A 26,809-nucleotide genomic window follows, 5' to 3' on the forward strand; every position below is an offset into this window, starting at 1 on the left:
ATAGTATCCGCCAATATGCAGGAAAATCAAGTAAATATTAATAATATCACATGCAATTTAAGATATACAATTATATATTGGCGTGCCACCCCAGAACTGGAAGAAAAACCAGGAACTAGGGACCATTTAAAGAAGTAGGGGGTGCACAGCCACTTGATAATTATAAATGGGAGTGCAGCCTCTTGTGTAGAAGGCAATTATCAATAAGGAAGAGAAAAGGCTACACAAATTCATAGGCGCACATCCGAATTATGTGAAAAAAATATATATCAAAATTTTATTGAATCTATGAAAACACCAACAATTTAAAAACATTTAAAACCACACATAAATACACAAAAACAACCTCCATATAATATAATCATGGCTTAGTTGACCAGGGACCAATATATAAGGTAAATATGGTTGGGGTAAATAATTAATACAATAATCACAGGTAATTGATAATAACCAAATATATAGTGATTAGCAAGATATAACCCAAAAGCACCGTAAATGCAAATTGTTTTATATTAACATCCAAAATCAAGTATCCATACATATATAGATGTAACTGGTTAAATAATAGAATTTCCAATTCAAGATAGAAAAATCAACCTCAACAATAATTAATATTGTAATTTTTCATGAAAACCCTAATCCCATAATGATATAATCAAGCCCAATAAGGCATAATACACAATACACATAACCATTATCCAGGTATCCTAGCAATCAGCTTATCAGTGAGAAAATATAGGAAAGGGTTAAGAGGCTAAGAAATACTCAGCAAGGTATAGTATAATTCCCCTATCCACCCAGTACACACATATTTACCAACCGGGCCCGGTTTCTCAGCGGTGGACAGCTGTCCTGGATACGTCTGTGTGTGGTGGCTCTTGAAGCACTGACTCCAGCAGCAGTCCACTCCTTGTGAATCTCCCCCAAATTTTTGAATGGCATTTTCTTAACAATCCTGTCAAGGCTGTGGTTTTCCCGCTTGCTTGTGCTTTTTTTTCTAGCTAACTTTTTCCTTCCATTTAATCTTCCATAAATATGCTTGGATACAGCCCTCTGTGAACAGCCAGCTTCTTTAGCAATGACCTTTTGTGGCTTACCCTCCTTGTGGAGTGTGTCAATGACTGCCTTCCAGACATCTGTCAAGTCAGCAGCCTTCCGCATGATTGTGTAGCCTACTGAACCAGACTAAGGGACTATTTTAAAGGCTTAGGAAGCATTTGCAGGTGTTTTGTCGTAATTATAATTTTCCGAGATAATGACTTTTCGGTTTTCATTGGTTGTAAGCCATAATCATCAACATTAACAGAAATAAACACTTGAAATAGATCACTCTGTTTGCAATGACTATAAAATATATGTGTTTCCCTTTTTGTATTGAATTGTATTGAATTACTGAAATAAATTGACTTTTTGATGATATTCTAATTTATTGAGATGCCCTTGTAGAATGCTCCCAGGCAGACACAGGTGGAAATACTATAGATAGCAAAACCCGACCCACATATTTCCTTCCTGTTGCACCTGTCAATCAAATATCAGTGCATTGCTGGAACTTTACTTGCGCATATTTCTGAAATAAAGTATCCAATCTCTGAACAAAAGGTATGCTTAGATTCATCATCCCAGCAACAGTATAGCACTGGCTTTTCTTTATATATGAAGATCTCGATGGTTGGTTTTCTTTAATGTCAAGGGCATCTAAGCTGGAAGGGTACAGAAGAAGTCCCCTTGTTATGTCTAGCAATGCCACCGTGACACGATTGCGGGTGCTGATGAGTTTCCTTTTGGAATGAATAAACAGGCCTTTTAGGTGTAACTTTCATGTTCTCATTCCACAGGCCTGACCTAATAGGATGCTTGTCAGTTTTATGCTGACAGGCACAATGTACAGCAGACGTACCCTACTGTTTATTTTAGCAGTTAAGCAATCACATGGTGAAATTCCCTTGCAGATTAAAAAAAATAAGAAACGTTTCTAAACTGTTAAATATATGAAAAAGGGAAAATAACAAAAACATGTTTGCCATATATGCAAAAGCAGGATGCATTCAAGAGAAAGTACATGATGGAGCAATATCCCATAAATAAATACACGTTTATTAACTCATATTATAAAAAGGCACATAGAAATTAAAAATGAAGCAAACACAGAAAGAGGAGGAATGTAAGGCAATGTGCGCACATTGCTTTTTTTCATGCGTTTTTCCTTGCAGATTGTAATCAAGACTGCAAGGAAAAACATATCCCAGCAAAGTGTATGAGAATCGTGACTTTCTGTGCACGTGCTTCTTCTTTTTTCCTTGCAGATTTTGTTGCAAGAAAAAAAAGCAGCATGTCAGTTGTTTCTGCGTTTTTTCCTGCCTTTATATAGATTATATGTCAGTGCTGCACTTGCAGCACTGACAGTTCGCCTCACACAGCAGGTATACAGCATCGTGTGTGAGGCTCTTCATAGCTCAGTAACCCATGGCCGTCATGATAACAACCCAGGGTTGCCATGGCAGCAATCAGGTCCCTGTGATCATATTACAGGGACCCAATCACCAGGGAGAGTTAAGCGATCCCTTTCACTGCCTCCTGAATGCTGCGATCACATTGACTACAGCATTCCAGGGTTTAAACTGCCGGGAGCAGCACGGGCACTGCTCTGAGCAGTGAAAGCTGGGTTCCAGCTGTAACATCAGCCGGAGACCGAGCGGCGATCACAGGGGTACAGCGCCTGAATCCCCCAATCACCATGACTAACGTAAAGTATTAGTAAGCATAAAGCATTATATTCCTAGTAAGATATGGAGGACACTAGAGCATAAGAAGGATGAGAGTCGTCTCCATCCTGGTGGCAACACAGGAGCAAACCTCACCTGGTAAGTGAGTCAGAAAATAATCAGTTACACAATACTACTGTATACACAGAAATAAATACAGCACGAAAACATAGGAATCTTAAAGTGACCCATTTAACCGTTGCATGGTGAAGTTGTCTAAGACCATATGCACACATTGAGTGTTTGGTGAGTATTTTACCTCAGTATTTATAGCCAAAACCAGGAGTGGGTAATAAATACAGAAGTGGTGCCAGTGTTTCTATTATACGTTTCCTCTGATTATTCCACTCCTGGTTTTGTCTATGTCGTGGGCGGGGAGGAGGGTGTCGGCACACTACGCTCACCCCCTTCTGCTCGGGTCCGGCGGCCGCTGCTCAGTGGTGGCTCGAGCTGTAGGCCGGATCCCGGGGGTTTCTTGAGCGGCACTCCTCGCCCGTGAGTGAAAGGGAGTTGTTGGGTGTGGGGATGATTATTGTCCGTGACGCCACCCACGGTTGTGGTGATTTCACCACCGCTGCTCAATACGGGGATCCCGGGGATGGTGATGCGGAGCAGCCAGGTGTTGTGTTGCCCCTCCGTGGGCAGGGGTTGGTGATCTCGGGGCCCGGTGAAGGTTTGCTAGGTGCGGGGCCTGGTGGGCGCAGGGACGCGGGGGCAGCGCTGTGCCTTGCGGCACTGTGGTACTCACTCAGCCTGAGACGTGGACACAGTTTTACGGTAAACCAAACGGCTGGTAGGACGGTCCCACAGACGGCTGCACCTGCACTCCCGGTAGGTGACGGTGATGTCCCTCTTCCTTGCACCTATGGTTGACTTGTGGTAGCGGTGGATTCCCTCCGGTTACCCGCTCCCCGGCTTCAATCTGGGCCGGAGGAGCCCTACACTTTGCCCGCAGGCGCTGGCCCTGAGAAACTGGTGCCGTGGCGGTGGCGGTGTCTCTTCTATACTGGCTGGGCTGTTGCCTTCAATCGGGACTTGGTTGTTGGGGGAATCTACGTCCCCTTCACTGACGGATTTGGCAAATTTGGCGACTCCTAGCCTTGCCGGGGTCCGAGAGGCCCCTGCCCTGGTGCTGACTGTCCTTCGGAACACTGCTCCAGACCACCGGGCACACAGCCAACGGGGTCCTTCCAGGAACTTCCAAACGGTCCCCCTCCAGACAGTCACCGCCGTCGCTGACCTTGCTGATCTGGCCCTCCACAAAGCTGGACCCTTCAGGCTTTCTTTCTTTACTCCTTTTCTTCCTTCACTTTCACTTAGCTGTTTACTTTTTTCCCTGTCTAGACTACTCCTCCACTCCTTCCACTTCCTCCTCCCTGACTAGACTGCCTGGTTTTCCCGCCTCCAGAGCTGTGACCTCCTTGGTGGGCAGAGCCAACTGCCTGGCCCACCCCCTGGTGTGAATCATCAGCCTCTGGAGGAAGGCAACAAGGATTTGTAGTTTAGCTGTGATGTGCCTACCTGGGGTGTGGGGTGTGGTGGTGTTGTGACCTGTGACCCCTGGCTTGCCCAGGGCGTCACATTCCCCTATTAGCAAAATGCAGACCGTACGCGGGCTGCCGTCCTACACCGGTTTTATTTTTTCTGAAAAAGATAACATTTGAATTTAACATATTTACATTTTTAATAATAACTCTTCGCAAGACGGGAGGCACATTTCTTTTAACGTTGCAAACGGTTTACGGTTACGGTTTCCGCTCTCTCCCACCCAAGCAACCTGGCCCTGATGCTGCCCCTAAAGCCCAGGCAGCACCCCTTGACCCACAGTCCAGCACAAGTTACCCGAGCGGGATCTGTCCTTCCCTCCAGAGGGTAGCCACCGGTTCCTTTGGTGGCTGGGCCCCAGCCTGCTCTGCTCAGGGCCCTCCCTCCAACCTGCCTCTCCAGAGGTGGCATTGCGGAAAACGGTAACGGTAAACAACATATTTACAAGCCACTTAACGTTTGTGGTGCCCTGCAAGTTCACGGGCTTGTCCATAAGGAGTCCCTTATGCAACTTTTAAACGGTCCCCACGGGGACAACGGTGCCGGCTCCGGCCGGTTCAATCACTACAGACAATCAGGTAACTTCTTCTTGGATCAATCATTTTTCATTTTCAACTTTTAAACAACAACAGAATGGTGGTCCCAACGGGGACGGTGCAACGGGCATCCGCTGCCCTACTCCGGTTCTTCTGCTGCTTCATCCGAGGGAGGGGGCGCAGAGCTCACCCTGCTCTCGTTGCTGCCCCTGAGCTTCACATCCAGGGCAAACCACCCCCTCTCTCCGCAGTGTCGGGTGTACCGCACCATGTCCCCCGGCATGAGGTTACGGCCAGGATGCTCCTCGGGCAGATGGGCATTCACATCCCGCCGGGCTACAAACACTTCGGCCTCCAGGCCCGGTTCATATATAAATCCGTAGCCCCGGCGGACATCAAACCGCCTCACCTGCCCTTCGTACAATGGGCCCCGGACACGGAAGGTCGCTTGCCGAAGATTTTCTTTCTCCCAAATGGCTCGGGCCACCAGCTCGGCTTTCCTTCTCTCCCTCTCCGCGATCTCCAGGCCCAGCGATGTCGGCTCCCTATCCCAACACGGCGCTGCTGCCAGCGCCGGCGCACGGGTCGGGCCCCGCGGGACATCCAGAACGTTACCCACTGTCAGGAAGGTGGGCGGCGTATCCCGCGGTGTCGTGGCCTTGGGCGCTGCCTTGCAGCAACAACCCGGCGCCACCTCAGCCGAGGTGTGGGGAATGGGCACAGGGGCTTTCCGCAGCTGGGCCTTTGGCTCGGAGCGGGTCATCGGCTCCGGCTCGGGAAACTGCTCGGGAACTGTCTCTGGCACAATCTTCGGGGCCTTCCATGGCAACACCTCCGGTTTGCTACGGGCTCCGGCTACAGGTCGGTCCGCTGGGGCGGACGGGCTGGGTATCGCTACCGGTTGCGATGGTAGCGGGCCTAGTGGCGGGGTCACGGCCCCCGAGACGGGTGGCGAGGGAGGCAACGGGGGGAGAGGGCTTGGACCGGGTCCCTCAGCCGCAGCGACCGGTCCCTCCGGGACATAGGTGCGTGGGTCACTCACCCTCCCTTCCTCCGCTTCCGCCTCGCGTCTCCGCACGGTGGCTATAACGTCCGCCATGTCGGTCTCCCACTCCTCCAAGAGGAGCTGCATCTTGACCTGCAGCCTTAGATGGAGCTGCGCGATCCGGATTTCCACCCACGCTGCGGTTCCCGGCGCGGGGGCCACGGTGTTTCGGGACGGCATCCACATGGTGTCTTTCTCTCTTTCTTCCAGGAACGGTATATTTGCAGGGTCCTGGCGTCCCTGCTTTTATAGCTGCAGCTACATGCGTCCAGCCGCCATCGCGTCCCCCTTAGCTCTTTCCGGCCCCTCCTCTCTCGGGGCGGGGTTCTGACCTTCGCGCCTCTACTGCTCGAGAAGACGCTCGAGCGGAAACTTTTCGCGCCAAAGATGGCGGCTTCTGAAATTTTTCTGCCGAATGCCTCCGGCGGTAACAAGGCGCACCTCTACCAGACGGCAGAGCGGTAAGATCCTGTTCGTGACGCCAAGTTGTCGCGGGCAGGGAGGAGGGTGTCGGCACACTACGCTCACCCCCTTCTGCTCGGGTCCGGCGGCCGCTGCTCAGTGGTGGCTCGAGCCGTAGGCCGGATCCCGGGGGTTTCTCGAGCGGCACTCCTCGCCCGTGAGTGAAAGGGAGTTGTTGGGTGTGGGGATGATTATTGTCCGTGACGCCACCCACGGTTGTGGTGATTTCACCACCGCTGCTCAATACGGGGATCCCGGGGATGGTGATGCGGAGCAGCCAGGTGTTGTGTTGCCCCTCCGTGGGCAGGGGTTGGTGATCCCGGGGCCCGGTGAAGGTTTGCTAGGTGCGGGGCCTGGTGGGCGCAGGGACGCGGGGGCAGCGCTGTGCCTTGCGGCACTGTGGTACTCACTCAGCCTGAGACGTGGACACAGTTTTACGGTAAACCAAACGGCTGGTAGGACGGTCCCACAGACGGCTGCACCTGCACTCCCGGTAGGTGACAGTTATGTCCCTCTTCCTTGCACCTATGGTTGACTTGTGGTAGCGGTGGATTCCCTCCGGTTACCCGCTCCCCGGCTTCAATCTGGGCCGGAGGAGCCCTACACTTTGCCCGCAGGCGCTGGCCCTGAGAAACTGGTGCCGTGGCGGTGGCGGTGTCTCTTCTATACTGGCTGGGCTGTTGCCTTCAATCGGGACTTGGTTGTTGGGGGAATCTACGTCCCCTTCACTGACGGATTTGGCAAATTTGGCAACTCCTAGCCTTGCCGGGGTCCGAGAGGCCCCTGCCCTGGTGCTGACTGTCCTTCGGAACACTGCTCCAGACCACCGGGCACACAGCCAACGGGGTCCTTCCAGGAACTTCCAAACGGTCCCCCTCCAGACAGTCACCGCCGTCGCTGACCTTGCTGATCTGGCCCTCCACAAAGCTGGACCCTTCATGCTTTCTTTCTTTACTCCTTTTCTTCCTTCACTTTCACTTAGCTGTTTACTTTTTTCCCTGTCTAGACTACTCCTCCACTCCTTCCACTTCCTCCTCCCTGACTAGACTGCCTGGTTTTCCCGCCTCCAGAGCTGTGACCTCCTTGGTGGGTGGAGCCAACCGCCTGGCCCACCCCCTGGTGTGAATCATCAGCCTCTGGAGGAAGGCAACAAGGATTTGTAGTTTAGCTGTGATGTGCCTACCTGGGGTGTGGGGTGTGGTGGTGTTGTGACCTGTGACCCCTGGCTTGCCCAGGGCGTCACATCTACAAATACTAAGGTAAAAAACTCACCAAATACTCAACGTGTGAATGTGGCCTAATAAGAAAAAATATGTACAAAAAAGGTAAATAAAATGTTAAATAAATATATATATCTATATATATGATTGTCTAATTCTGTCTGTCTGTAACAGAAATCCTAGAGTAGCTGATTAGTCACGCCAGCCACCCGCGACCAAACAGCGACTGGCGCAGTCCGGCTGCGAATTGGCGCGGGATGTGAACCACTCTTTGCTGATTTGTCGCACACAGACACCGCCGCACACAGACACCGCCGCACACAGAAGCTTCTATATACACCCCAGCAGCCTCTATATACACCTCAGCAGCCTCTATCTATGTAGCACTCAGGGATATGGGGTACTCGGTTCCGGGCAGTGTCTCTCTTGGGAATGTCACAGTGGTGGTCGTTACCCAGTTCCGTGCCCTGGGCCCTTTTTGTAATGGGGAGATTTACAGGGGATTGTTAAGTAAAGTTGATACGTGACGCTAAATGTAAGGCGCCGCCGCTGCAGAATGTCTCCACTGGAGCTGGTGGTATTAGCAGCTAGTATGGTAGTCCCTCCACAAGTAGGGTTTTGTCCCAGCGGGTGTATGGTGCAGTGGGCGTCGGAAGACAGTAGTCCACACAGGTATTCAGTGCAACTGGTTTACTCATTTTCTTGAGATGTTAACTGGTGGCCCGAGGCCTGCTGGTTTCGCCTCCAGGAACCCTTTGTCCCAGTGTCAGTCTGGTTCTCTAGTACCTTCTTCCCCTGCACCTGTCTCTGGTAAGTGGGTCCCCATAGAACACTGGGGGTCCCTGTTCTGTGGTTTGTCCACTTCTGTCCGCCTGACGGTAGCATGAACCCTGTGGGGTTGGAGTCTCTGGTCCTGTCCCTAGTTCTCCCTTTGCTACTGAGTCTTCCGATTTTTTAGGGTCAGCAAGGTCCTTGATGGTCCCCTTGCTGTGCAAGTGTTAACAGGTCGGCTTGGAGCTCTTTCCTGTCCTAGGGTCCTGTACACCGTTGGTGCATAGTTCGGGGAGTACTCCACCATACTCCACCAGCAACCACTTCTCTTGGGTACCAGGTCACCGTTAACCTGAGTCAGGGTGTCACTTTTCTTCCACCTTCACACTCCTGCTGTCAACTCTCAACTGACTACCCTCCACAGTCTGCCCCTCCCACCTAGTCAACTAGTGGACTGGACTGGCTCCACTTCTAGGCAGCCATCCATTGGTCCCACCCTAGCTAAGTACCATTGTATGGGGGATTCTTGGTGAAAACTGGGATTACCTGGGTTTTGGGTGTTACCGGCACTGGGGTTCTGGGTCCCTAAGGGGGTAGGCCCTGCATCCTTGTGGGGATACAGAACTTTGTAGCACCCTGAAGGTTTCAGGGGCGCTACATATACACCCCAGCATATACACCCCAGCAGCCTTTATTTATAAACCCCACAAGCCAAAGCCTCTATATACACTACAGCAGCAGCCTCCAGCACACATTAAAAAGAAACGATTATACTCACCTTGCACTTTCTTCTCTTTTCATACTCTGTAGTACTTTCTCCCTCCCCTTGCTGGCCCTGCAGGCTGGGAGATGCGGCTGCTTCCTATTTCCTCCTCGGCATGTCCTGCCCACCTTTATGCTCAGCTGCCTCTGGATTGGATGTGGGTGTTGCTGAGGGAGTGGTGCGGGCAGGCCCCTTAGATACCCGACTGCGGCCTTAGCAACGTGACACTGACTGTCAGAGAACCTGTGTTAGAGAGCAAATGGAGGGAGTGGGGAAAATTAGCAAATGCATGGGAAAATAATGATTGCGGCATGATGGCACGATGTGTGTGGGCGCCGGTGGGTGCTGACGCTGGCCCTGCGTAGTTCACTCATGTTTACTAAACAAGTGTGATGTAATTCAGTCACATTTACTGGACAAGTTCTGTCAGTCACAGTGTGACGTACAGTACTTCTGTATATACGGTATTTTACCCTGTATATTCATTGCATTAGTCTTAAATCTTCATAAATAAACTACATACATATTCTAGAATACCCGATGCGCAAGAATCGGGCCACCATCTAGTATATATATACTGTATGTACAGTATTTTCTATTACAAATGTGGAATAAATACCCTCATATAACATCATCTATAAACAAATAAAACAGATGTGTCTGTCAGTGAAGATATGGCTCTGACCTAAAGAAAAACATTTAATGTCATTACTCCTGCAATGTGAAGTACGATTGAAACAAAGTGCAGATTTTTTTTTCCAAAGAATGACAGTTTTACTTTTATTGACAGTCACTGTGCTCAGAGGCTCGGCTGATGTAGACCGCATGAATTGATGTGCTCTGTGATTGGTCACAGCTGTCATGTGATGTCACTGCTGTAGCCGGTCAGGGAGGCAGCGCTGGACCTGAAGATTCATAGTATTGTATGCTTATTATTCTCTACTTCTGCCACCCTATAGGCAATTAAAAATGAATCCCAGACAATCCCTATGTATTGTCTGTGAGTGTGTGTTCTCAAGATGTTAAAGGGAACCTGTCATGTTCCCAAAAGCTATTAACCTACAGACATGGGGTTAATCTTCAGATTATTAGTGTTCCAAAGCTGTGTGGCTGCCAAAAGCCTGACTACAAGGAAGAAATTAACTTTATATCTTCTGAGAGGTGCCAGCTTTCAGTTATAGAGGCATGTCAGTGGGATTTTAGTCAACATTCAGTATACAGTGTGGGGTGGCCGTAAGCACACCATGGGAGATTGACTGACTAATATGCTGAAGGGATGGCTTCAGCATATCAGCCTTTTTCCTGATAGCCGCTCTTTCAGTACGGCGCACACAGAACACTTTTAATATGCAAATTAAGCCTATATATATGCAGGTTTATAGTGTTGGGGATATGACAGGCAATCTTTGAATAGTTGCATCCTGAAGAGTTTAAAAAGTTTTTGTGGACTACAGCATTGATTGTACATCAATATTGTACCAGTAGTTGTCTTATTCCCACAATCCGGACTGATCAGGTAATTGAAGAATAGGCCTTTGTGTAACGCCCCACGGGGCAGGCGGTTGACCTACTCGTCACCGGGCAGTTGCAGGTCGGGTCAGGTGCTGTCACAGGTGGCCTTACCCGATTAGGTTTCCCCGAGGCATACAGTAAATGTGGGGAAGCGGGGTAATTGGGAGAAGTTTGTCATGATGCTACCTGTGGTATGCGGCCAGGGAATAGCCGCCGCTTTAGGGTTCCACTCCGGGGCAGGTGTTAAAGCAGCCGGGATGGTATCGCTCCCCACAGGTGGAGCGGGCTCCGGGTGGATGATGAGGGTTAGAATGGCCGGTGGCGCCTAAGTGCTGGGTGGTGGCACCGGTAAGGATGAGTCAACACAGTCTCTGCGGGTTCAGGGTGTAGTTTACTCACAACTTCAGCTGCAAGCCGGTCACACTGGTCACTGCCGTAATGGCCTCATGTCAATCCCAAATCCGGTCATCACGATGTTTTTAAAAGCGAAGGAGAAAGAGAGTTTCCTATTTCTAGGATGTCCCCCTCCGCAGGTAGGTACCCTGGCTGAGCTCCCGCTCTAAGCCACCGGGCCCAGTAAAGTCCAAATTTTCCAGAGATATCTTGCCAGAACTATGGTCCCAACTTAACTGACCATGTGAGAGTCTTGCGCCTTCCTTTACCCCCCAGTGGATCCTGCCCCCCAGGTGGCTGGCTTCAGTGACCGGGAAGTCCCATGACCGTTATGACCACCCCCTTGCCTACCCTGAGCCAACCCACCCTATGTGAAGGTTCCAAAGCTGTATGTAATGTATGTGAATGTGGAACACCGGTGATTAACCCCATCCTTACCTGAGAAAGATACCGCACCCTAAATGGGGTGCAGTACCCTGTGGCGACCTGAGCCTCAGGGGCGCCACATATGCACATACTAAAGCGCTGCTTCCATTCTTATTAATTAATCTGCAGAGGTGCTGGAATTGAATTCTACATCATTCTGATATTTATAGCTTCCCCTAAGGCCTGTTTCAGACGTCTGTGTTTAATCAGGTACAAGCCACACGCATGATTATGGTCATACGTTTGTCATACGTGTGTCATGTGTATGTCACATGTGTGACATCTGTGTTTGCATACATGTGAGACATACCGGAGAAAACACAGGTCTTTTAAATAAAAAAAAAATCTATATTCACTTGTATCAAGTGCTGTTTCCTTTGGCTCTTCTGCCTCCTGCTTCTGACTGCCGCTCATTATTTTCATTGATTATTCACTGCACTGAGGACCTGAAAGCTGGAGCATCGCCGGGGACAGCATCGCGGGGACAGGTGAGTATTCAGCAAGCAGTGTGTGTACAGTGACGTCCAAAAGGTAATTGGAGTTCTCCGCTACACCTGCGCTACAGTCCTCGTAATGCTCCGACTTCCAGCTGCTCAGTGCAGTGAATAATCAATGAATATAATGAGCGGGGGTCAGAAGCAGAAGACAGCAGAGCCGAAGAAAACAGCGCTGGATACAGATGAATATGGAAAATCTTTTTATTTAAAAGATCCCTGTTTTCTCCGGTACGTGTCACAGTGATGTCACACAGATCACATCAGTGTGTGGTACGTGTGACACCCGTGCTGCCGGAGAAAAAATGGACATGTCTGCATGTATGCGTGTGGGGCCACGAGGGGTCATACGGTCCGTGTGCAAACACGGCCGTGTGAGTAGCAGTATACAATAACATGGGTACGTGTGGCCTCCGTGTTGAAAACGGATGTCACACATACCTAAAACACGGACACCTGAAACCGGCCTAAGAAATGGCCATCAATGTTACCCCCGAAAATTCCCTTATAAATAAATAATTAACACAAAGTTGTAAAGGAAGATATAGAAAATCTGGTACCAAAATCATGTAAAATACCTAATGCTGTATCCTAATTTCAATGATTTCTTTTTATTTTAGATCAGTGTGGAAGACCACCAAAAATAGAAAATGCAATGTTAGAAGGTGACTGGGATGAAGACACCAAGTTCCCACCCAGACAAACAGTAATTTACAGTTGCCATCCTGGATATACTTCGCTTGGACGAATTAGAAGGGCCTGTGTGGGAGGAGAATGGCAAACGTTATCTAGAGCACATTGTAAAAGTAGGTGCCTCACAGAGCTAATGGCTCGCCAACCCTATGGGACTGTTTATTAATCACATTTTAGCAGTAATTTCCAGGACATATATGCAGCCACACTCCAAGTAATGTCTGATCTGTGAATGCTGTCCAATTAGTATTCCAGTTCAAATTGGAGAGAAAAGGGTTCCATGTAGATCCATGTAGAAGGAATGATTTTATTTGTCTACGCGTTTCAAAGCCTTATGGCTTCTTCCTCGGGACAATTGATTAACCGAGTGGCTGCCTGTGCTCTCATGCAGGGGGGCTGCTCTCGTTCAACTGAGGGCTCCAACACACATCCGTTAAAACCACGCACGTGTGATACGGGCTGTTTTTCGGGTCCGTTTTCCGTTTTTTAGGTCCGTTTTTATGGTATGTGTGGCCAGCGTGTGTATCCCGTATGCTATCCGTATGTGCGTGTGGAATGTCCGTGTGTGCGTGAGTGAAATAACTGACATGTGTGTGTGTTGTCCGTGTAAAATGTTCCGTGTGTGTGTGTGATGCACAATGTCGTTGATACATGTCGGCAGACAGCAGACAGAGTTGCGCGATGAGAATGAACTCAGGTGAACTTCACCCGACTTCATTGTCATGCTGCGGCTCTGTCTGTGAGACCGACCGACGGAATGAGGGAGAGAATGAAACAGAAAAAGAAAAAAGACCGACATCACATGAAAAAAGCACAAAACTTACAGGGAGCAAACAGAGATGCGTCCGTGGCACTCGGACGTGCGCACAGACCCATTGACTTTCATTGGGTCCGTGCTGCGTGTTGCGTGCAGAAAACGGACATGCTGCCGTGCAAAACGCACACAGGTACGGATCACGGACACGGACAAACGGACATGCATCAAAAACGCACGTGGAGCTTTTATCATACAATGACATTGGTGCACGTTTGGCCGTGTCTCCAGTATACACGGAAACGGACCAAACACGCACGTGTTTCACGGATGTGTGTTTCAGGCCTGAGACAAATTATACTGACTGCACATCATGCTGGACTTTGCGGGACATTTTACTGTTCCTCTCTAGCCCCCACTTATGTATATTAATAGCTGAACAGAACTAAATAAGGCACAGGCGTTTGCTGTTTTAACCTTTACTGGCAGGAAAGAATGAACCATTATGTTCTGTGCCTCTTTTGATGACTACCATGACTGTGTTTTTCTTGGAACAGTTGCCTGGCACTGGTTGCTAAATTTGAGCTGTCTACCAGTCTCACCAAGTCACTATTTAACACATATTTGTACATTTTGTTACCTCAACCAAAGTGCATGACCTCATATTTATTAGCTTTTCAATTCAATGGCAATTTCTCGGCCCAAGCCTCCAGCATCTTCAGTGTTGTTTACTTTACAGACCTTAGTATCATATTCATATATTGATGTTGTACGCCTGTGACCCCTGTGGTGCCCCACTATTAACTGTGACCCAATCAGAATATGTTCCATTAGAAATCACTCTTTCACTTAATCAATTAGTCAAGGAGTTATCCAACTTACATTTTTTTTTATATATACAGCAGCAGATGTTCTAAAGAAAAGTGAATTAAAGGGAAGTTTTCACCAGGTTATCCCCATATAAATTAGGATCAGCACCTGTAAGACCTCATACACAGCATTCTAGAATGCTGTATATCTGTCCCCAAGCCTCTGTACAAGGCAGAAAAAAAGAGCTTGCATTATTCTCGCCTACAGAGTGGTCCCCTCCAATGGGCATTGATGGTCATGATAAGGTGGCTCCTCTCTTCTCACTATCACCGGCCTCCTTTGCTTCATGTGGATGATGTGTCCTCCGTCATTCACACAGAGTCCTCCAGTGTGCTCCTGCTCAGGCGTTCTTCTGTGTGTCCTGCTGAGGGCAGAGCAAAGTATTTTAGAGCGCATGCGCCAGTGCTCTTTGGCCTTTCCTAGCACCTGCCCATTACAGTACTTTCCTCTGCCCTAAGCAGTGCAGAAAGACGTGCGCCTATGCAGGAGCACAATGGCTGACTCTGTGATTATGATATAGGAGGCATCATCAACAGAAAGCAAGAACGAGAATGGTGATCGCAAAAAGAGAGGTTCCCTTTAATCACTGTCCACCTATTATTTCCTCCAACAATAGTGCTGATCCCCCAAAGATGCTCCTGGTCTTTATTTATGGTCAGTTGTCGTATGATCATGGCAGCCAATTAGTATTGGTTTATACCAGTAATCCAAGAACTAACAAAGTTAAATAGATGGGTAGAGTGCTCAGAAAGGGACTAACATGTAATCTCAACCCTATTTTAAAATGTGTAATTTTTATTAATATTCATTAAAATGTACCCACAAACAGACACACAAACATATAAATGAGAATGGATCACGATATCCTTGTAAATAACCAAGGAGTTTTATATACACACTCACTTTAGGAAAGGGAAGAGAAACTAATATATCCCTATAAGGATAGTGTATCCCTACCTAACAACGGAGGGTATGACACCATAAGTTACCGGGCGCCCCCGTTCCACGTCGGCTCTCCCTCTCCCTGACCCTGATATAGGGATGGGATGGAAAGCCCTATAGTGGTGCTTGCACAGTACACTATATATGAGTTCCCAAATGGTAATATTCCTCCCTATATTGTTTTCCTTAGATCAAGAAGGTATCAATTTACTGATCTACAACCAGGAATTCCTATTCATGATACTAGCACTGTACAAGATGTATAGACTTCTATTCCTAATAAATTATCTTTATGCAAGGTAGTGATCCATAAGAGTTATTTACAACCACATATGTTATAGGGTGGTATACCCCACAAGTATATTACAGTCACCTAGAGTCATATCACAAGGGGCTCAGATAATCTCCCCATTATACCCCAGGAGCTGAAAGAAAAATGGGATACAGACACCCCTGCAAATTACTGCAAAATAGAAAAGGTTGCTCCAATCATATTCTATATAATATAGTATAACAGGGAGAAAAGATGAATTACTTCCCTGAGAAGCAGGAATCCAGGCCTGCCAGGCTATTTTGCATGTGGTTGTAAATAGCTCTTATGGATCACTACCTTGCATAAAGATAATTTATTAGGAATAGAAGTCTATACGTCTTGTACAGTGCTAGTATCATGAATGTATCAGGAGGGGAAATAAGAAGGAGGTGGTGTCTTCCCATTGGCTGCAGGTGAATGTTGGCAACATCAGCTGGAAGACATGCCGCCTACAGTCAGCCAGTGGTACTGCAGGTTCCAGGGAAACCCAGCCTAGTGAATGAGCGGAGCCTGTGCTCCGCAGAGCCACGGGCACCGACTCCTCTCCCATCACCAGCGCTATCCATGGTGGGAACATGGCGTCGTATGGCAATCGGAGCAGAAGTCACAGGAGCGGGCTCCGGTGGGGACGTGACAGTACGTGTGTCACCTTGCACCAGCATAGGGCCGCACCCAGGTTTGCAGCATTGTCTCACACGGCCTTCCCTGGCTGCAGGTTGAGTGCAGACAACCTTTTAGTAAACTCGCTCGCAAGAGCTGATCACAACTCCTCAGCTGTGTGACTCTTATTTCCAAATAACAGAGAGTAGTAGAACTGGGTATCAAGCCACGCCAATGACCAACAGATCATGAAGATTAATGTTGCTTTATTTTATGCACAGGTCAACGCGTTTCGGGAGACTCTGCTCCCTTCCTCAGGACAGACTGGCAAAGAACATCAAATCTGCTGTACAGAGAATCCATACAGCATTATATACCATAGCGATAACGTCATGATCCACCCCTTTTAGAAAAAATTGGCGGGAATCTATACATTTTAAACAACAACATGACGTAGTACATTGTATTAAACAAAATTCACAATATAACATGTTATGATCGCTTTCTTTCTATCCCAAGGATTAAAAAAGGATAATTAAAAATTGTTATTAAAATTATATGTGTGTGAAAAACTGCCTAATTGTGTTAAAAGCAAAAATAAATTATAGGAAGTATACAAGAGTGCAATTCAGTGAACCGTATCTTGCCTAGAACACCGTACATAGTGTCAGGCGCTACTCAGCCATTGATGCTGGTAAACATATCTAAAGAGCGTGCAACCGCTTGTGCCACTCTTAGCTTGTTATCAGGATGTCTCAAAATTGTCCTCTAAAGGGAAATAGGAGAGAAAAAGAAAAAAAATGTGTAAAAGTTGTATTTGTAAATATTCACCCATTATGTGATACCACTCTAAACCATTGCAGGTGCGATTGTGAAAAAGGTGATTTCCTTTTTTTCTTCCTTTCTTCCTTTTTCTTTTTTCACAATCGCACCTGCAATGGTTTAGAGTGGTATCACATAATGGGTGAATATTCACCTTATTCTAGCATTCCCGAGGTCCTGATGGTTACAACTTTTACACATTTTTTTTCTTTTTCTCTCCTATTTCCCTTTAGAGGACAATTTTGAGACATCCTGATAACAAGCTAAGAGTGGCACAAGCGGTTGCATGCTCTTTAGATATGTTTACTGGCATCAATGGCTGAGTAGCGCCTGACACTATATACGGTGTTCTAGGCAAGATAAGGTTCACTGAATTGCACTCTTGTATATTTCTTATCATTTATTTTTGCTTTTAACACAATTAGGCAGTTTTTCACACACATATAATTTTAATAACAATTTTTAATGATCCTTTTTTAATCCTTGAGATAGAAAGAAAGCGATCATAACATGTTATATTGTGAATTTTGTTTAATACAATGTACTACGTCATGTTGTTGTTTAAAATGTATAGATTCCCGCCGATTTTTTCTAAAAGGGGTGGATCATGACGTTATCGCTATGGTATATAATGCTGTATGGGTTCTCTGTACAGCAGATTTGATGTTCTTTGCCAGTCTGTCCTGAGGAAGGGAGCAGAGTCTCCCGAAACGCATTGACCTGTGCATAAAATAAAGCAACATTAATCTTCAACCTTCATGATCTGTTGGTCATTGGCGCGGCTTGATACCCAGTTCTACTACTTTCTGTTATCTACCAACGTGGGGACCGCTGCCGTGGCTTGGAGTTACATGCTGTTATAGGAGTTGTGACTTTCACAACCCCTATAGGTGAGTAGGACCACCCCCTTCTAACCCCCCCCCCATACCGGGGTAAGACCCTATTGCACTCCTTTTTCCACGTTTTTTTTCTACTCTTATTTCCAAGACATTTCAAGGTAAAGACCGCCTGATGCCATTGAGCTCTGCTGCCAGCATAGTAAGGAGGTGTGCGGGATTCCTTGTGCGCAGTTACAACGCGGGTGGCCTGACCAGGCAGGCTTGGGGCAGAGGTGGAGGACCCAGAAGAGGTTGAGGAGGCGGAAGCAGTGGAGGAACTTCGACATACAGAGGATTTACGCACAAGTCGTGGGGATGGCAAGACTTGTTCAGCAGACCCTTCTCCATCTCTTACCATAGCTACCCAGTGCCCAGTCAGTGACATGTAACGCCCCTGTCCATGCTTACTGGTCCAAGTATCGGTGGTGAAATGCACCCTGTCACACACAGAGTTTCTCAATGAAGCGATGATGTTGTGTGCGACATGCTGGGCGACTGGGCATCTGGTACTGGGGCACTGCGACTGACATAAGGTCTCGAAAATCCTCTTTGTCCACCAGGCGGAAAGGCAGCATTTTGGTAACCAAAAGCTTACAGAGGGATAAAGTCAACCTCTTAGCGTTGTCATGGCTCGGAGGAAATGGCCTTTTATTTGTCCACTCCTGAGGGACCAAGATCTGGCTGCTGTGTGGAGACGGTGTTGAGTAGGGTGTCCCTGGAAAACTGCAGGTCTGTGAGGAAAGTGCAGGCGGAGACATGATGTTGCCTTCATCCAAAGTTGGTGCTCTTGATGTCTGAGAGAGCTCTACACCAGCACTTGTTTCCCCTTTCAAAACAACTGACGACCTGCCTATATATATATAGTGCCTAAAAGTGGTATTCAACCCCCTGCAGGTTTACACATTCGGAATTACCTTGGCATTGTGACATTTGGACTGTAGATCAGCCTGGAAGTGTGAAATGCACTGCAGCAAAAAAGAATGTTATTTCTTTTTTTATTTTTATTTTTTTAAATTGTGAAAAGTTTATTCAGAGGGTCATTTATTATTCAACCCCTCAAACCACAAGAATTCTGTTTGGTTCCCCTAAAGTATTAAGAAGTATTTCAGGCACAAAGAACAATGAGCTTCACATGTTTCGATTAATTATCTCTTTTTCCAGCCTTTTCTGACTAATTAAGACCCCCCCCAAACTTGTGAACAGCACTCATACTTGGTCAACATGGGAAAGACAAAGGAGCATTCCAAGGCCATCAGAGACAAGATCGTGGAGGGTCACAAGGTTGGCAAGGGGTACAAAACCCTTTCCAAGGAGTTGGGCCTACCTGTCCCCACTGTTGGGAGCATCATCCGGAAGTGGAAGGCTTATGGAACTACTGTTAGCCTTCCACGGCCTGGACAGCCTTTAAAAGTTTCCACCCGTGCCAAGGCCAGGCTTGTCCGAAGAGTCAAGGCTAACCCAAGGACAACAAGGAAGGAGCTCAGGGAAGATCTCATGGCATGCCATGTGGGGACATGTTGAAAATTTATTAAAATTTAACTGAGCAACATAACTTGTTGGTTTGTAAGATTTATGCATCTGTTAATAAATCCTGCTCTTGTTTGAAGTTTGCAGGCTCTAACTTATTTGCATCTTATCAAACCTGCTAAATCCGCTGGGGGTTGAATACTACTTGTAGGCACTGTATATATATATATATATATATATATATATATATAATTGCCTTATTCTGTCTGTCTGTCTGTCTTGCTCCAAAATTCTGTCCTTACCGCGACAAGCGTCTCATTGGCCGCTCGCCTCGCCTCCTCCCCCCGCACGGATTGGTAGTTCACTCCGCCTCGGCTCCGCCCCCCGCACGGAATGGCCGTTCGCCCAGGCTCCGCCCCCCACACGGATTGGCGTCTCGCCCCGGCCCCTGCACGCATTGGCAACTCGGCCCCCCTCACGCATTGCACGCTCGCTCTGGCCCCGCCCCCTGCACGCATTCCCCGAAACGACACGGAGCCCCGACTCCCAGGTGAGTGCTGTACCCCCGGGAGCCCACATCAGCGTACGCCGCCAACCCAGCCGATACATACCCTCGCATTGCTGGGGTTGCCGGCGTACGCTGGTGTGGGCTCCCGTGCGACCGGGGGGCGCTGGTAACCATGTAATATTGTGTAGCATGGTTACCAGCGTACACCGGCTCCCAGGTGAGCGCATCAAGGTCCTGCAGCGGCGGAACACACACACACGCACACACATAACAACAGACACACACACACACACAACAGATCACACTCACTCTCACACACACCTCACACATCAGATCGCATCCACACACTCACAACATCCCGTGATATCGCTTGCTTCTCGGCGGCGATACTGTGCGTGCAGTGACCTTCCAGGACCTGCCGGAGGATCACATGGTTGGAAGCATGTGGTATCTCCGGATGTTGTGATTGTGTGAGCGCGTATGTGCGATATCGTCAGTGTGTGTGTGTGTGAGTGTATACGATCGGATCTGTGAGTGTCGGCAGAGGAGCATGGCGTGCAGCACAGCTGCTGGGACCGCCCACCGGTGGGCACAGGGAGAAGTGGGGTGTGTGTGTGAGTGTATGCGATCAGATGTGTGCGTGTATACTGTCCGATGTGTGACTGTGGAGCACGATGGAGGTGCACAACATGGGGGATGGAGCATGATGGGGAGTGCACAGCATGGGGGATGGAGCACGACGGGGGGTGTGCAGCATGGGGGATGGAGCACGATGGGGAGTGCGCAGCATGGGGGATAGAGCACAATGGGGATTGTGCAGCATGGGGGATGGGGCACGATGGGGAGTGCGCAGCATGGGGGATGGAGCACGATGGGGGTGCGCAGCAAGGGGGATGGAGCACGATGGGGGGTGCGCAGCATGGGGGATGGAGCACGTTTGGGAGTGCGCAGCATGGGGGATGGAGCACGATGGGGAATGCGCAGCATGGGGGATGGAGCACGATGGGGAGTGCGCAGCATGGGGGATGGAGCACAATGTGGGGTGCGCAGCATGGGGGATGGAGCACGATGGGGGGTGCGCAGAATGGGGGATGGAGCACGTTTGGGAGTGCGCAGCATGGGGAATAGAGCACGATGGGGAGTGCGCAGCATAGGGGATGGAGCACGTTTGGGAGTGCGCAGCATGGGGGATGGAGCACGATGGGGAGTGCGCAGCATGGGGGATGGAGCAGGATAGGGAATGCGCAGCATAGGGGATGGAGCACGGTGGGGAATGCGCAGCATGGGGGATGGAGCACGATGGGGAGTGTGCAGCATGAAGTGCACAGCATGGGGGATGGAGCACGATGGGGAGTGCACAGCATGGGGGATGGAGCACAATGGGGGGTGCGCAGCATGGGGGATGGAGCACGATGGGGAGTGCGCAGCATGGGGGATAGAGCACGATGGGGAGTGTGCAGCATGGGGGATAGAGCACGATGGGGAGTGTGCAGCATGGGGGATGGAGCACGATGGGGAGTGCGCAGCATGGGGGATGGAGCACGATGGGGGTGCGCAGCATGGGGGATGGAGCACGATGGGGGGTGCGCAGCATGGGGATGGAGCACGTTTGGGAGTGCGCAGCATGGGGGATTGAGCACGATGGGGAATGCGCAGCATGGGGGATGGAGCACGATGGGGAGTGCGCAGCATGGGGGATGGAGCACAATGTGGGGTGCGCAGCATGGGGGATGGAGCACGATGGGGGGTGCGCAGAATGGGGGATGGAGCACGTTTGGGAGTGCGTAGCATGGGGAATAGAGCACGATGGGGAGTGCGCAGCATGGGGGATGGAGCACGTTTGGGAGTGCGCAGCATGGGGGATGGAGCACGATGGGGAGTGCGCAGCATGGGGGATGGAGCAGGATAGGGAATGCGCAGCATGGGGGATGGAGCACGATGGGGAGTGCGCAGCATGGGGGATGGAGCACGTTTGGGAGTGCGCAGCATGGGGGATGGAGCACGGTGGGGAATGCGCAGCATGGGGGATGGAGCACGATGGGGAGTGTGAAGCATGAAGTGCGCAGCATGGGGGATGGAGCACGATGGGGGGTGCGCAGCATGGGGGATGGAGCACGATGGGGAGTGTGCAGTATGGGGGATGGAGCACGTTTGGGAGTGCGCAGCATGGGGGATGGAGCACGTTTGAGAGTGTGCAGCATGGGGGATGGAGCACGTTTGGGAGTGCACAGCATGGGGGATGGAGCATGATGGGGAGCGCGCAGCATTGGGGATGGAGCACGTTTGGGAGTGCGCAGCATGGGGGATGGAGCACGATGGGGAATGCGCAGCATGGGGGATGGAGCACGATGGGGAGTGCGCAGCATGAGGGATGGAGCACAATGTGGAGTGCGCAGCATGGCAGATGGAGCACAATGGGAAGTGCGCAGCATGGCGGATGGAGCACGTTTGGGAGTGCGCAGCATGGGGAATGGAGCACGATGGGGAATGCGCAGCATGGGGGATGGAGCACGTTTTGGAGTGCGCAGCAAGGGGGATGGAGCACGATGGGGAATGCGCAGCATGGGGGATGGAGCACGATGGGGAGTGTGCAGCATGGGGGATGGAGCACGATGGGGAGTGCGCAGCATGGGGGATGAAGCACGATGGGGGTGCGCAGCATGGGGGATGGAGCATGATGGGGGGTGCGCAGCATGGGAATGGAGCACGTTTGGGAGTGCGCAGCATGGGGGATGGAGCACGATGGGGAATGCGCAGCATGGGGGATGGAGCACGATGGGGAGTGCGCAGCATGGGGGATGGAGCACAATCTGGAGTGCGCAGCATGGCGGATGGAGCACAATGGGAAGTGCGCAGCATGGCGGATGGAGCACGTTTGGGAGTGCGCAGCATGGGGGATGGAGCACGATGGGGAATGCGCAGCATGGGGGATGGAGCACGTTTGGGAGTGCGCAGCATGGGGGATGGAGCACGGTGGGGAATGCGCAGCATGGGGGATGGAGCACGATGGGGAGTGTGAAGCATGAAGTGCGCAACATGGGGGATGGAGCACGATGGGGGGTGCGCAGCATGGGGGATGGAGCACGATGGGGAGTGTGCAGTATGGGGGATGGAGCACGTTTGGGAGTGCGCAGCATGGGGGATGGAGCACGTTTGAGAGTGCGCAGCATGGGGGATGGAGCACAATTGGGAGTGCACAGCATGGGGGATGGAGCACGATGGGGAGTGCGCAGCATTGGGGATGGAGCACGTTTGGGAGTGCGCAGCATGGGGGATGGAGCACGATGGGGAATGCGCAGCATGGGGGATGGAGCACGATGGGGAGTGCGCAGCATGAGGGATGGAGCACAATGTGGAGTGCACAGCATGGCAGATGGAGCACAATGGGAAATGCGCAGCATGGCGGATGGAGCACGTTTGGGAGTGCGCAGCACGGGGGATGGAGCACGATGGGGAATGCGCAGCATGGGGGATGGAGCACGTTTTGGAGTGCGCAGCATGGGGGATGGAGCACGATGGGGAATGCGCAGCATGGGGGATGGAGCACGATGGGGAGTGTGCAGCATGGGGGATGGAGCACGATGGGGAGTGCGCAGCATGGGGGATGGAGCACGATGGGGGTGCGCAGCATGGGGGATGGAGCATGATGGGGGGTGCGCAGCATGGGGTTGGAGCACGTTTGGGAGTGCGCAGCATGGGGGATGGAGCACGATGGGGAATGCGCAGCATGGGGGATGGAGCACGATGGGGAGTGCGCAGCATGGGGGATGGAGCACAATGTGGAGTGCGCAGCATGGCGGATGGAGCACAATGGGAAGTGCGCAGCATGGCGGATGGAGCACGTTTGGAAGTGCGCAGCATGGGGGATGGAGCACGATGGGGAATGCGCAGCATGGAGGATGGAGGACGTTTGGGAGTGCGCAGCGCAACACACACACACAACGCTACAGAAACACAGTGCTCCACAATTGCAACACCCAGATCATGTACAGTGCCCTACACAAACACTTGGTAACTACACACAACAACATATATATATATATATATATATATATATATATAACAAAAATCATACATTAACTACACAATACGTAAATTCTAGAATACCCGATGCGTAGAATCGGGCCACCTTCTAGTATATATATATATATTTATATATATATATATATATATATATATAAAATGGAGGATAGGAATGCAAAGACAATGTGATTAAAAATGATTGTAGTTGAAAGTTTTATATATATTTGTGATAGAATGCCTAGAAATAGCAAAGATTGAGGGCTCAGTGAGGAAGCCACTAAAAAAGGGGGCATTTACAATGAGATGTCCAGGAATTCTTGATTTCTAATACTTAGGCTGCTTTCACACTACGTCTTTTTAACATGCGTCCTGAACGTTTTTTTGCTGCAAAAGCGGATCCTGCTTTTACAGCAAAAAATGCATGCAAACGCATGTCTTATTTTGCAGGATCCTGTCACTGGATGTTTAGGGGCGGGCATTGGAGTCATGTGATCGGGAGTGAGGGGAACTAAACGTGCCAGACTGGGAGCCGGCATCTGACAGCTGCGAGGCTCGTAATCAAGGTAAACATCGGGTATACTTGCTTGGATACCCGATATTTACTTTGGTTACAAGCGTCTGCAGCTGCTAGGAGTCGGGCTCCCTGCACACGTAACCAACGTAAACATCAGGTAACTAAGATAAGTGGTTACCCGATATTTACCTTGGTTACGAGTGTCCGCAGCTTTCAGGTGGGGGAGATGGAGGGGGAGAGACAGAGAGAGAGAGGGAGAGAGACAGAGAGGTAGGAGAGAGATAGACTGATCACGGAGGCTGGCTTCTGGGCATGCTCAGTAGAGCAAGCAGGATCCTGCCTATCAGCACGCCAGCGTTCACATGCGTTTGCGTGCTGTTTAGTCAGGATCCAGCAATTTACAGAAGTTGGACGCAGCTCAAAAACGCTACAAGTAGCGTTTTTGAAAGATGTTAAAAAACTGCAAGTCGCTGGATCCTCACTATAACGCAAGCAAACGCAGATGAACGCATGTTAACGCGAGTCCATTGCAAATGCATTGAAATGAAAACGCATTTGCACTGGATCCGTTTCTGCGTTAAAAAAACGTTCAGGACGCATGTTAAAAAGACGTAGTGTGAAAGCAGCCTAAGGGGCACTTTGCACACTGCGACATCGCAGGTGCGATGTCGGTGGGGTCAAATTGAAAGTGACGCACATCCGGCATCGCATGCGACATCGCAGTGTGTAAAGCCTGGATGATACGATTAACGAGCGCAAAAGCGTCGTAATCGTATCATCGGTACAGCGTCGGCGTAATCCATAATTACGCTGACGCGATGGTCCGATGTTGTTCCTCGTTCCTGCGGCAGCACACATCGCTGTATGTGAAGCCGCAGGAGCGAGGAACATCTCCTACCGGCGTCACTGCGGCTTCCGTAGGATATGCGGAAGGAAGGAGATGGGCAGGATGTTTACATCCGACTCATCTCCGCCCCTCCGCTCCGATTGGCCGCCTGCCATGTGACGTCGCAGTGACGCCGCACGACCCGCCCCCTTAACAAGGAGGCGGGTCGCCGGCCACAGGCACGTCGCACGGCAGGTGAGTGTGTGTGTGAAGCTGGCGTAGCGATAATTTTCGCTACGCCAGCTATCACCACATATCGCTGCTGCGACGGGGGCGGGGACTATCGCACTCGGCATCGCAGCATCGGCCTGCGATGTCGTAGTTTGCAAAGCCCGCCTTAGTATGCATTGTATTGCTGTGAAGGAGACATGCTCCGATAAGAAGCGAGTGGAGAGAAAAAAAGGGGGGCTAGGACGCATGCGTGGTAGAGGTGATATGAGTTCAGGAAACCGTGCACTCTTGCACTCATCGCCGCTAGGATTACAAAACTTCTTTTCTTGCATGTCTAGCGCAGGCGCACTGTATCTGGTTCCCACGGTTGTGAACTCTGGTCACCCCTCGGCTTCCTAAACTCGTATCACCTCTACCACGCATGCGCCCTAGCCCCCCTTTTTTTCTCTGCACTCGCTTCTTATCGGAGCATGTCTCCTTCACGGCAATACAATGCATACTAAGTATTAGAAATCAAGAATTCCTGGACATCTCATTGTAAATGCCCCCTTTTTTAGTGGCTTCCTCACTGAGCCCTCAATCTTTGCTATTTCTAGACATTCTATTACAAATATATATAAAACTTTCAACTACAATAATTTTTAATCACATTGTCTTTGCATTCCTATCCTCCATTTCATATAGATTTATATATATAAAAAATTTTTTACTTTCACATTCTCTTAAATATTCACTCACAATCACTGTATCCCCATGTAGAGCAGGGGACTCAACACTAGTGTATTCACTCCATAGGTTCGCACTCCATCAAAAACACATCCTTCACATCCCCTTTCCCCCTGACTTTTTCTTTTATTAAATAACATGAGGAATAACTGTTTTTATGCCTTTATTATCTATTTATTCATTTACTCATTTTCTCTTTATTTCTTTTGTTGAAAATATCTATGTATTTTGGTATCATGCTGTTTTAGACTTTTTTGTTGTTCACGATTTTTTGTCTTTTCTCCTTTTTTTTTTTCCTTTCTTTACCATGTGACGCTGAGTCATCAAGCTCTGAGTCATATGGGCTGTCCTTAATGCATACGTGGCTGTTTGCTTCTTATATATAGGTCCAAGCGGCCTTGTTGTAATATGATTTCTTTTCCTGAGGAAGGAGACAGATGTCTCTGAAACGCGTAGAACTGTAAAATAAAAAGGAAATCTTTTAATTTACACGCATCAGTGGTTTCTAGCGCGGCATAAACCCAGTCTTCTCTTTTACCTGTATATTACAAATATCCTTCCCGGGGCTGCAGCTAAATCACAGGCTATCATAAGGGGTTGTGACTGGCACAACCTCATCAGGTGAGTGTTTTTCTGTCTCGTCTGTTTACCCTCATACCGGGTAAGACCCTATTGCGCCTTTTTCCCCTCCTACAGTTTTTGCAAGCTCA

At 49.5% G+C, this 26,809-nt stretch overlaps 1 protein-coding gene across 2 annotated transcripts in view; it reads left to right on the top strand.

Moving 5' to 3' along the window:
- Nucleotides 1–26,809, top strand: part of LOC142249308 (coagulation factor XIII B chain-like) — a 235,905-nt gene that overhangs the window by 29,473 nt on the left and 179,623 nt on the right. For both annotated transcript variants that reach the window (XM_075320941.1, XM_075320942.1), the window contains exon 2: nucleotides 12,553–12,738. In XM_075320941.1, the coding sequence (XP_075177056.1) occupies nucleotides 12,553–12,738 (186 nt within the window). The remainder of the gene's footprint in view (nucleotides 1–12,552; nucleotides 12,739–26,809) is intronic.

The sequence above is a fragment of the Anomaloglossus baeobatrachus genome, chromosome 8 (genome assembly GCF_048569485.1).
Source record: "Anomaloglossus baeobatrachus isolate aAnoBae1 chromosome 8, aAnoBae1.hap1, whole genome shotgun sequence".
NCBI lineage: Eukaryota > Metazoa > Chordata > Amphibia > Anura > Aromobatidae > Anomaloglossus > Anomaloglossus baeobatrachus.